At 41.3% G+C, this 12925-nt stretch overlaps 1 protein-coding gene across 1 annotated transcript in view; it reads left to right on the top strand.

Moving 5' to 3' along the window:
* Positions 1 to 12925, top strand: part of F13A1 (coagulation factor XIII A chain) — a 61141-nt gene that overhangs the window by 30522 nt on the left and 17694 nt on the right. Inside the window, exons 6-8 of the mRNA XM_027654093.1 lie at positions 206 to 313; positions 2779 to 2953; positions 7827 to 7965. Of these exons, the coding sequence (XP_027509894.1) occupies positions 206 to 313; positions 2779 to 2953; positions 7827 to 7965 (422 nt within the window). The remainder of the gene's footprint in view (positions 1 to 205; positions 314 to 2778; positions 2954 to 7826; positions 7966 to 12925) is intronic.

The following is a 12925-nucleotide window of genomic DNA, read 5'->3' as shown; positions in this document are numbered from 1 at the left end:
TCCCTTCCCTTACAGCCTCTCACGGGTTTTTTTTTCCACACATGGGTGATTATTACAGAAGAAAACTTGTATTGTGAAACATAGAAATTTGACTTGACCAGCTAATTTTGAAGCTGATTAGCTATTACAACAACAGGAGAAAATAACCTTGCCTGTGCTTTCCAGAATTTTACCTCTCTTTCCCATTTTATTTTCTTTTGTCTAGTTTGAAGAAAACATTCTGGATGCTTGCCTGTTCCTGATGGATAAGGCAGAACTGGAGCTCTCTGGGCGTGGAAACCCAATCAAAATCTGTCGTGTTGCCTCCGCAGTGGTATGTAATGGATGCATAATATGTGTCAGAAGTGACTCATAAATCAAAGCCAGGCCGATTTAACTGGCCCTCATGCCCTGATGTGCTCACTCCAACATACAACAGATCAATTGTCCATTCTGACAATTGTCCATTCTGGGGTCTGGCATATTATTTTGCTCCACTAAAGCTGAAGCAACTTATGTTGGCTCATGGCCTTTTCCTGAGAATGGTGCCTCAGTGTGGGAAAGGCACTTTTAGACCTTGCACTCCAGACATAAGTATTTCTTGTGACACTATGCTCATTTTCCAGTAGCTGATATAACTGAGAAAGCTATTTCTGCTGTGGACAATAAGGTGGCCTGATGGGTGGAACTTTGAATGGGGAACTGAGAGACTTTATGTGGACTCCAGTGCTAACCTCAGTGGGGTCTGCAACGGTGGGTGTCTGATTTAAGCCCCAAATGACCTAATCAGGCTGAGAACAAACATATATGTGTGCTACTTTGGCCCCAGATGATAACAGTGTGAGAACTGTCCTCTTAAACATGGGGTCCACAAAACATGCCACATTCAGAACAAAAGTACCTAAAATAATCAAGGAGAAGACAGAAGACTTTCTAGACCTCCTTTCTTTCCAGTTGCTAGGCATCAGAAATCATGCTGTGGGTGCAAGAGCAGTCCCATCCCTAATATTCAATATGCTAGGCTCATCCAGAATGTGGAAGACAAAGGCTGAGTCCTCTCCTTTGTCTTATTCGAGGTCTGAACTGATGCTTTCTGCTTCCCAGAATAATACTCTAGTCATAGAGCTAGTTAATGAGATGTTCTCTCGAGCCAGCTACTAAAATAGACTGTCCACAAAACGTGGCTGCTGGAGATGGATGATCCTTTAACCCATTTGTTATAGCATTTGCCCAGGCTTTAAGAAAATGAGCTCTTTGTCTTAGATGACATTGAAGGGGGATCTCCAGCCCCTCAATCTTGCATAGCATCACGTTACATACAATAGCTTCAGCAAGAAGTATTGAGAAAACCTTCATTTCTCTTTCTCTTTTAACATTTTAGTTAGTTATTTCACTCCAGACACTAGAAATAGAGGCAAGAATTGAATGTGGTTCCCTCATCTCTGGGCTGGTAGATATAAAAGGTCCCTCATGTAGGGACCATGGAGGCCCTCAAGACAGAATAGCACAAAGTTTAAGAACCCAAAGATGGTTTGGATATTAGTTAAGTTTTGAGCCACTCAATCATTTTAGAGAGGTAGAGAAGCTCACCATTGGAAATCCAGGAGCCTATGTACTTTAGGCCTATACTGCAGAATTAGGCCATAGCTGGGTTGGGGGTGTGGTCATCTGAAATCTGGACCTGAGTAAGAAGTGGTCAAGAGGTGCTAAAGTTCAGCCTGTGTTCCCTACCCTCATTCTTGCTCAAGTTGAAATGTGGTAGAGCTGAGCTAGTCTGAGGACATTCTCCCATGCTGGATTCCTTCTGAGGCTTCCTTGTGTTGCAAAGCAGGTAGAGTCCTTCTCTTCTTCCATCCTTTACAGCCATAGGAGAGCCAGAAGATCAACATGTTGCCCTGTCCTTCAAGAGTTCTTTTCTTGGCATGTTTCCCACACCAGTGACATGGGCACAACCTCTTAATCCTTTGGTTATGGCTCTGAATACTTATCTTTATTCAGTCCTAGAGTTCACAGGAAGTCAATTTTCTAATTATAAAACAGTAGTTAATGCAGCCAAAAGCTTTCAAATGAGAATTGTGATTTATTTGGCTGGTGTGTAGCTGTTCCACATTTGCATAATTAAAAGGTACAGAGCGAATGAGCTTTTTGCACAGCCTCAACTGGTTTGGTTCAAATTGCAGCTAGGAGATGTATTGCTCGTTAATGCCTATCAGTATAGCCATTAGTCAGCAAAACTCTCTGCTTTGTATAATCTTACCAGAGAAAAACTTACACAGCAAGTTTTCATGTGTGCTGGACCAAAAGAGTTAGTTTCTGCTCTAAAAATAACAGTGAACTGGTTTTCCTCTCAATCTGCTGTAAATCAGGAGTGATTTTATTAAAATATGGACTGATATGGACAGAAAACCAAATGGTGTTAGGAAGAATACAGCTTAATATTTCTGAGGCTTGCTTATCAGTGTATAACTGATTGTGTTTATTTAAAATACATATCAGTAAGCATGTTTAATGTTAATAAAACTTACTAAACAGGCAACATGAAAACTCAGTGTGGTGATTTAATTTCAGCATTATTTTTAAGTGTCTGACCTTCATTCAAAATTGTTCAGTGATGGCGAATCCAAGGTCCTTAGCAAGATTGTTCTATTTATCCCCTACCTTCATAATGAAATATTTTTATCTTACTTCTAGCATAAACTGGCTATGTTCAGTCTCTCCTATCTTATCTGTCTGCTGAGTTAAGGAGCTTTTTATTATTCAGTCTCTGACATCCCTAACGCTCGTTTTCTTTGACTTTAGATCAACTCCAGGGACGATAATGGTGTGATTGCTGGATCCTGGAACAATTCATATGATTATGGTGTTGCACCTTCGACCTGGACAGGAAGTGTGGACATTCTCTTGGAGTATTACAGTTCTAAGCAACCTGTGCGATACGGCCAGTGCTGGGTCTTTGCTGGTGTCTTCAACACATGTAGGTATCAGTGAGAAAATCTCCATGCTGTCATGCAATTCTTACTTAACAGAGTTCTTAGGTAAAACTAACTAAAATATTTCCTGACTCTGTGTTGTTCAGGAATAAATAGCACAGAGGCTTAAAAATACATGGCTAAAATAGATGGTCTTCAAATAAAACTTTGGTGTGTACTTCAGTTCAGCTACTCTTTCACAAAAATCTGTTAACTATTTCTGGGTTCGGTAAAATGTATTTAGTGACTCACAAGGGTAAGTTTCTGAGAGAGAAAGTAAAGTCTTTTGGCATGGTCCACATTTCTGTCAGGAAATCTTAGATGAACAGGGTGCTTGTCATCTAGACCTGAAACATTAAATTAGTATCCAATATGGGATATGCAATCGTGTTTCTGCTGCAGAAAGGCCAAATCTCACCTACTGAGGGTTGTTCCTAGAAAAATTGAGAGGAACTGTCCCTACACCTGTCTACTAAGCACTGTTAACATTTTCTACAGAGTTTATGAGCCAGAAGAATGAAGACAGTGCTGGCCTAGTTTATTAATTGTCTAGCACTACAAGGTTAAGTCTAAACACAGTTGGTCAAACTAGAGTTCTAGTGTTGCTACAGAGTGTCTCGGGTCATAAAACCCAGTGAGGAAAGTGGCATTGAATTGGTCCCATTTTTTTACTATCTAGCACTTTCTAGCAACATCATCTGCTAATACACAGGAACACACTGCAGCGTATTAGCAGTCAGGAAAGACTATGAGAGTGTAGCAAATGTGCTTTATACAGATAATAGGGACCAGACATTAGAGGCAATGCTTATGTCAAGCATCAATATAAAACCAGTTAAACCATTCCTATGCTTATGGTACTGGCCAATAGAAGAAGTTGAACAGAGACTAAAAGTAAGTGTCTTAAGATGAGATGATAATCCTGAGAAGCACTTACAATATATGCATTTAAGCATCAGACTGTGGGGAAGACTAGATCAGCGTATTGCAGGGAGACACAATGTGTATTTCTGCAGGCTTGGAGCCTACATTGCATCAAGTACTTTTCAGCCACAGCTGAAGCCAAGATTTGGTCCATGTCTTTAAGATGTGAAAAGGAAATTAGAGAAAATTTTTCTGTGAAACCTTTCCCTTTTTTATGTACCTTAGTACTGTCACATGTTGCTTTCTCAAGGAATCACATTATATTTCTCTTCACATTATACTTTTATAAAAAATGAGGACAATTAATCACCCATCTTCCACAGGAAATGTGAAAATTGAATAATGAATGATAAGTTGAAAGAGTGGTTCTTCACCCCCAGGCAGCTTTGGGCATCTCTGTGTTTTCACTTTATTTTTCCCTGTTCTGTATATGTTTCATTTTGTACATAGTTTTCCTCCTGTCTGAATAACTAAATGTCATAACTCATTCTGGTTACCTGAGGTGGTTCAAAAACTATTCAAAGGAGTAAGGACCTCAGAAATAAAGCTGTCTTCTGACCACCTAGCCTACTGCTGGCACATGCTTCTCACAGCTGCAGTGTGGGATGGAGTTTCAGATTTCTCTGCTTTGCACAGAATCATAGAATGATCTGGGTTGGGAGGGACCTTAAAGATCATCTAGTCCCAACTTTCCTGCTGTTAGCAGGAACACCTTCCACTAGACCAGGTTGCTCAAAGCCCCAACCAGTCTGGGCTTGAACACTTCCAGGGATGAGGCATCCACAACTTCCCTGGGCAACCTGTTCCAGTGCCTCACCACTCTCATAGTGAAGAGTTTCTTTCTAATATCCAATCTAAACCCCACCTCTCTCAGTTTAAAGCCATTCCCCCTTGTCCTATCACTACATGACCTTGTAAAAAGTTCGTCTCCAGCTCTCTTACAGGGCCCCTTTATGTGCTGCAACGTGCTATAAGGTCTCCACAGAGCCTTCTCTTCTCCTGGCAGAACAGCCCAACTCTCTCAGTTTTGTCTTCATAGGATAGGTACTCCAGCCCTCTGATCATCTTCGTGGCCCTGCTCTGGATTTGCTTCAACAGGTCCGTGACCTTCTTATGTTGGGTACCTCAGGGCTGGATGCAGCACTCCAGGTGGGGTCTCATGAGAGCAGAGTAGAGGGGCAGAATCACAACCCTCAACCTCTTGGCCACATTGCTTTTGATGTAGCCCAGGATGCAGTTGGCTTTCTGGACTGCAGGCACACATTGCCTGGTTGTGTTGAGCTTCTTGTCAACCAGCACTCCCAAGTCCTTCTCCTCAGAGCCGCTCTCAGTCACTTCTCCCCGGGCCATATTTTTGCTTGGGATTGCCTTGACCCATGTGCAGGACTTTACACTTGGCGTTATAGAACTTCATGAGGTTCACACAGGCCCACCTCTAAAGCCTCTCAAGATCCCTCTGGATGCCATCCCTTCCCTCCAGTGTGTCAACTGCACTACACAGCTTGGGGTCATCAGCAAACTTGCCGACAGTGCACTCAATCCCACTGTCTCTGTCACCGACAAAGATGTTAAATGGCACCAACACCTGAGGAATGCCACTCGTTACCGATCTCCACTTGGACATTGAACCATTGACAGCGACTTCTTGAGTGCAATCATCCCGTCAATTCTTTATCCACCAATTGGTCCATCAATTAAATCCATGTTTCTCCAGTTCAGAGACAAGGATGTTGCATGGGACAATGTCAGCTGTTTTGTGCAAGTCCAGATTCTTTCATGTATTTGAAGAGGCTCCTGTTTTGATTTGGGAAGGTGCTGGCAGATGCTATGTCCTTCACACATGAAATGCTTAATTTTATTCCTGGAGCAGTGGGATAATGAGCAATCACCCACATCCAAAGAACCTGAGAGATATCTACTTCCTTCACTGTCTGAGGCTACGAGGTCTGTACTTGATGCTCCTCAGCCTCTGCACAACATAATGGGTTTAAAAAGGCTCATGCAAATGTTTCCCATGGGGGAATTCCTCGCAGTGGCTTCCATGGCCCACTTTGTCTTCTCTGCCTGTTGCCTTATCTGGATTTCTATAGATCACAGACAGACACATACACCAGTTCTCCCACCTTCCCCCTGCAATGGCCCTGAATCACCACTACGCAATATTTTGCCTGCAGGCCACTGTGAAACTGGGGCGATGCAGCAGAGGCCTGGAGCCTGCTGTGTTAAATGGAGAGGCGTATTTATCTGGGGTAAAACTAGACTTGGTTTGCTGACTAAGTTAGTCAAGTCAGAGACCTGGCACTTTGTACTGCTGCAAGGATTGCTGAAGTACAAAGTTTGTTGAGAATTATGAAATGGAAATGTCCAGTGGCTAATCTGATGATAGCCACTGATATATCCAGCTGCTGATCACTACAGAGAGGACAGCGAAGGTCCGAACAGTCATATGTAACTAACAGGGTTGTTTTGAGGTGATTTTGAGTCTCTCTCAGCTGCCAATGTTTTATCACTGTGACCAGTCCAGCTTTCCAAGGTTACTATAATGTACACTCTGGATATTCATCCGTTAAAAATGCTAAAACATTCGAGAAATGGTCATTAATCTTGAAATTGTCAGACAAATTATTTTCAATGAGCCCTGATGGCTCATGCACTGGAAGCCTTGGAGGGCACTTGAATTAAGTTTAATCAATAGGTACATATGGTATTGGATGCATCCAGGTAATTTGTCATCCAGGAACTTGAAATGAATGTGCAGTGTTACACTTTATTGGGAGTCACAGTAGTGACACTAATGAATATACAAAACCCAGCAGTAGTAGGAAGAGCTGTTCAACTTTGCAGCATTGGAACTATTTTTAAATGGGATTTTCAATAAAAATCTTTCCCCTTAAAAAAAAAAAAGAAGGGGGAAAAAAAAACCCAACAAACACCCTCAGTTTTCTGCAGAACCATGTTGGCTCCTAAATTGGAAAAAAAAGGAACTTTTTTTTGGCTGAGAAACAAAATATGTCATCTGGAGAAGCTGAGATGATGTGTCACCCTGCAACCCTACTCCCCTCTCAAGGCTGTGCTCCATGCCTATTTATCAGGCAGGGTGCACACAAACACAGAAACCTACTGATGTACTACTGCAGACTACAGACATAGCTGTAGCATTTCCACATTTCCCAAATCTACCACTTGTCAAATGGTGAGAAGAGTCACCAGTGTTACATTGTGATGGTCTGAGATTTAGGGCCAGGGGCTTTTTTCTTTGGTCCTCCTTTTAAGATCCTTTATGGGAAGGGACTGTTAGCTCTCAAATACTATTACTTAGTATTCGATATTAATTATGAATTATGTAATGCATTTTATTCAGACTCTCAAGCTCTGTCATTTCAGTTGGAAACAATGCAGCTTTTCAGCATTGCTTGCACTAATTTTCTGCTTTATTCTTTGTGTTCTCCTGATCCCTCCTGTCAGCAGATGTGAAACAGGAAAACTCCAAATCAATCAAAAGGAGATACTTTCTGTTAATTTTCTTTTTAGCATAATCTCATGATTCTCCTGAGTTACTCGTACTAAGAGACCTGACATATTTTGCATTTCTTGCAAATTCAGACTTATTTTTCTTTGTACCATATTTGGTCATGCAGTTGACCCACTGCACCAGCTTTGTCCTGAAAGGCTGCAGTGTGGTTGCTATGGAAGGCTGCTTTAAAGCTATTGGTAATTAGCTGCTTAGGTTATAACCATTGTACCACCACAGTCCCTGAATGCTCATCATTTTGGGACCAAATAAAATATTTACCAAGTGCTATATAAAGACAGATAGGAGGAATTATTTGGGTTGTTTTGACTGTGTTTTCCCATTTTATTCTAGTTATTAATAGTTTCTCTCCTCTTATCCTGTCATCCATGAACACAGCCTTCATATTTGTCCTCCTCATCACACTTTTGTCTTTGCCGCAGTCCTGAGATGCTTGGGGATACCTGCAAGACTCATCACCAACTACTCTTCTGCCCATGATAACAATGCCAATTTACGGTTGGACTTCTTTCTGGATGAGGAAGGAAAAGTGGACACCAAACTTACAAAAGACTCTGTCTGGTGAGTCTTCCTGGAAAATGCCTTTAATGTGTCAATGATATAAGTAGTAAAAAACATGATGGCAATGCCTACGTTTTATTTATTTCTCTGTGCATTGAAGAACACTGCTAGCTTATGTAAAACAGAATGAATGGATTGTTAGTGGGCTGACTAATATGAAGTGCTTGTTGAGTAAGCAAACCCTGGGGGATCCTGCTAGTACTGTTACCATACAGTGTACATTTAAGCACACCAGAGGAGAGCTGGAATGGGCTGGTGCTCCTTCAGGCCAAGCTATTTCTAAAAATGGAAAGGGGTACGATGGGCACTTCCATCCTTCTGGAGCCAGGCTCAAAGGTGTACCTCAATCTATATGGAAAAATATTCTTCTTGTTTTGCCTGTTCCCAGTTTCCACATTTATAGACTGGTTTTACATTCTGTACATGCAATTATTGTTGCATAGGTACCTTCCAAAATAAATCCATTTCAGCTGAAAAAGTGAAACAAGTTAAGGTATCATACAAGATACTGAAATTCTATCACCAAATTTATAAGAAGAAAACTCCCTAGGACCAATAAATAGAGTTTACACATTCTTTTGCAGAAGGCAGTCCTCTAACTGGCTTTTCAAATTCTTACTGTCTGTTGTCTGGCAGGAGAAGTGTAGCATTTATCGATTGTATGCTCTGTGTGGGTTATTGGCCCTCAAGCCCCTCCTCCTCAGAGTGAAGCAGTGAATATGACCTCTATATTCCTATATTCAGGAGATACTCATCCTATTCAATGTTAATATACTTGATTTGCGTCAATGATATCTTCAATCATTAGTATAGCTGCTCATCAGCATGCTTCATTAATCTGTGGAAGTCTTTATATTAAAACTGTAATAAACCCATTATGTGGTGGAGGAAATGACTGAACCTATTGTAACCTCTTTTATGTGATTTCCATAATCAAGAGGAAATCTAAGGAAAACAATTAAGTTCATTTACATCTGAAGCTTGTATCACAGCATCATAGAGTAGTTGAGACTGGAAGGGACCCATGGAAGTCATTCAATCCTCCTGCTCACAGCAGGGTTAACTAGAGCTGGTTGCTCAGGGCCATATCTAGTTGGGCTTTGAGTGTCTCCAAGGATGGATACTCCATAACTCCTCGGGGAAGCTCATGCCAGGGCTCAACCATTCTCACAGTGTAAAAGTGTTTCCTGATCTTCAAACAAAATTTTCTGTGTTTCAATATGTGCCTGTTGCTTCTTGTCCTGTCACTGGGCTGCTGAGAAGAGTCTGACTCTGTCTTCTTTCCCTCAACTCCCTAATCCAGCATTTATGTGCATGGATAAGGTCCTATTGAGCCCTCTCATCTTCAGGCTGAACAGTCCCAGCTGCTTTACCTTCTCCTTGTGTGCAGTCTCTGTTGTATCATCTACTGCTTCCAGTTTTCTATATCAGCAAACTTGCTGAGGGTGCAGTGGGTCTTGTAATCCAAGTCATTAATGAAGCTGTTAAATAGTATTGGACCCTGTATTGACCTCTGGGGTACACAGCTAATGACTAGGCTCTGGCTGGAGTTCACACCACTAATCACAACCTTCTGATCCCAGCAGTTCCGTCAGTTTTCAATGTATTTTACTGTTCACTTGTCTAGTCTATAGTTCAAGGGTTGGTCTATGAGAATGTTCTAGAAGATGGTGCTGAAGTCAAAAGGGTCAATCTCCATGCATTCTTCTCCCCTTGTCCTTTCAGTCATTCACTTCGTCAGTGAAAGCTATCAGGTTTGTCAGGCACAGCTGACAAACCTGGCTGCCTGTAAATCCATGCTGACTACTGCCAATTACCTAGTCCTTAATATGTTTGGAAATGTTTTCCAGAACTTGCTCTATAACCTTGCCAGGGCTCAAGGTGAGGCTCACAAGTCTGTAGCTCCCTGGATACTCCTTCCCTTTCTTGAAGAATGGAGTGATATTCATTTCATTCCAGTCCTCAGGAACCTCCTCCAATTGCAATGATCTTTCAAAGATAGATATGAGTTGTCTTACAGTAACACTGGCCAGCTCCCTCAGCATTTTTGGGTTCATTCCATCAGGTGCATTGGACTTGTGTGTATCCAGTGTGTTTAACTAGTTCTAACTTGTTGCTCATCTACAGATGGTAAGTTTTCGTTACTCCAAACTTTCACATTGGTTGTAGGGGCTGTGATTGCTGAAGGCAAACCTTAGCAGTAAAAACCAAGATAAAGAAGACATTGAATATTTTGGTCTTCTCTTAATGCTTTGTCAGCAGAACACCTGCCCTGTTCAGCAGCAGCCCCGCATTTTCTGTAGTCTTCCTTTTGATACTGATGTACTTGTCTTTTTTACTGCTGTTCACATTTCTTGACATACTCTGTTTGATCTGTATTTTGGCTTTCCTAAACCTGTCCCTGCATGCTCAAACAGTGACTCTGTATTCCTTCTGGTCACTTCTCCCTCTTTCTTAGCACCTTTTTTTTAAATGTTTGAGTTTAACTGGGACCACCTTGTGGACTTGTACCACTTTTGGGACCACCTTGTGGACTTGTACCACTTTTGGTTGATTTCCTGCACACAAGGATGTATGATTCCTAAGCTTGGAGGAGATGACCCTTGAAAAACAACCAGCTCTCCTGGATCCATCTTCTACCCAGAACTACCTTCCATGGGATTCTTCCAAGCAAGACCTTAAACAGGTCTTAGCCTATTCTCCTGAAATCCAGAGCTGTGGTCCTGCTATTTGCCTTGTTTCGTCCTCTTAGGATCCTTTACATCTGGTCTATGAGACAGCAGGACCTCAGTAGGTCTCATGGGGCTAGTCCTTCTATGACTCAGAGAGCTGAAACCTCCTCTGCCTATAAATGATGTGAAACAAGACTTAGTGACTGGCTGCTTCACTGCTCAGTCCATACACACCCAGTAATGGATCATTGCTATGCTTCAAAATTTTCACTGTCTCATCTCTTCTTCTCTCCTTCTCCTAACCTGGTGTATATAACACCTCTCACTCACTTTCGACGTTTCCTTTTAATTCCCTACATCTCTTTTTCCCAGATGTTTCCCAAGACTTCTTAATTCAATCCTGGTTTTTTCCATTCTTTTGGGACAAGGTCAGATCATCCAAAATCATCCTAGCTCCACTGAAATCCATACAGACCTTTACACTGGCATTTCATCCTCTCATCCCACATTTGCTTTTCTTTGGCTTGAATACTTTTTGAACCACCTTGTTCATCCTTTTATCCACCTGGTGCATTTATTAGTACATGGTGCACATAACCCTTTGGGCACAACTTAATATATATACCTCTTTTCATTTCTCCTCTGTGTCCTTTCTTTTCATTACTCTGTAACACTCCATGGTAGCCCACGTGCCGACTTTTATTGGCTTGTGTCTTAACCTTGATTTTATTTTTAATGTCTATTTTATTTCTTTTTTTAAGAGGACAAGCTCAAGGTATTTATAATGGGTTTTTTTAAATGCATTTCTCAATTTTATTTATAATCTCCTGAAAACTGGAAGCAAAGCTCTTTTTCTCTATTAATATATCATTTTTTTTGTTCTTGTACTCCAGCCTTGTACTGCTGAAGCTGATCTATCTTCAGGTTTTAAATACTCTCAGACTTCAGGGATATTTGGAGCCAGAATTTTTAGTCCAATCAATCTCAGTGTGGGGCTCCCTCTGAATGTTATTTGACATTTATTTATTTTTATTAAAAATCATTTTCTCCCTCAGGATAGGAAACAACAACACCACCAACAAAACACATATACAAAATTACACAGACTTTGCAAAAAGTTATTTTTATAAAGCTGGCCGGATTTGGGCCCATCAGTACTGTCTCTGTCCCCTTACTTTGTTCTCCTTGTCTTTCTTAATGATGATATAAAGACACTTATAGAATATTTCTTTTGGATGGGAATCAAGACTCACTCTTACTGTGAGGTCCAAGCAAATCGACATCAGTACCTCAACAGAAACTTGCTTCCTGTCACCCCACCCATGCCCAGGCCTGTGTAGAAAGCCTTTCTGAGGCCTCTGCTTTCCCATTCAGTTCCAGATACCTTTGCTCTAATTTCTCAGCAGTGGTATCAGTACCCCTCTTGACCTCAATGCCTGAACCTGTTAGCTAGTAAAAGGACAGCAGCTTTTTCCATCATGTGTCTGTCCCATAAACAGTACGAACTGCCCTTCTTGAACTGTCTTCCAGGCATAAAACCCACCTGGTCATCTTTTATTAATTTCCCCATTGCTTTGTTTAGTCTATTTGTAATTATCTCTGTAAATATTTAATGGTCACTACATTGATCTGTATTGCCATTCTTGCTTTCTTTAATGTCTCAGGCTTGCTGTAGAATACAAGAATTACAGGATCAGTTTAACAAATTATGGTTGCAGAACCACCTCTTCAGCTGTGCTCATTTCTACTAAAGAAGTTTCTGCTACATTTTGGAGAAGCAAATGTTCCCCTCATCTCTGCTCTCCTTAATGTTCACTGTTTTACAAGCAATGTCTTTCTATCCATTCACATTTGATATCCTAAAGTGTATTTGTTATTTGCATGGCAGCAGACCTAAAGAAATTGCCATCTGGTTGTGTCCAGCACTACACCAACAGAAACCAGAAAGAAAGGTCCTGTCCCTAAGATGAATATAGAAAAAAATATAGAAAAAGCTACATTGCCTAATTACAGAATTGAAGTAGATCTCCCATTTTCCATACTGTTAAACCCAACCCCTTGCTTTTATCATCCTTTTCTTCTGCTCTCCAGGTTCTTCTTTTGCAGAACACAAAGCCAAAGACACATCTGACTGATTCAAAGCGAACCAGTAAAGGCTTCGCGGCAGGGATTGGCTTTCTCACATGTTGGCATAGCAGTATTCAAATACTCACCTACCATGAAGTGCCATTCCATCCTCTGGTAGCCCTCAGCAAAGCTCTGTGAGCATGATTCAGCACTGCCTGCTC

This window comes from Corapipo altera, unplaced genomic scaffold (genome assembly GCF_003945725.1).
Source record: "Corapipo altera isolate COAL_440 unplaced genomic scaffold, ASM394572v1 60, whole genome shotgun sequence".
NCBI classification, from domain to species: Eukaryota; Metazoa; Chordata; class Aves; order Passeriformes; family Pipridae; genus Corapipo; species Corapipo altera.
This window is presented reverse-complemented; position numbering and strand designations above follow the sequence as displayed.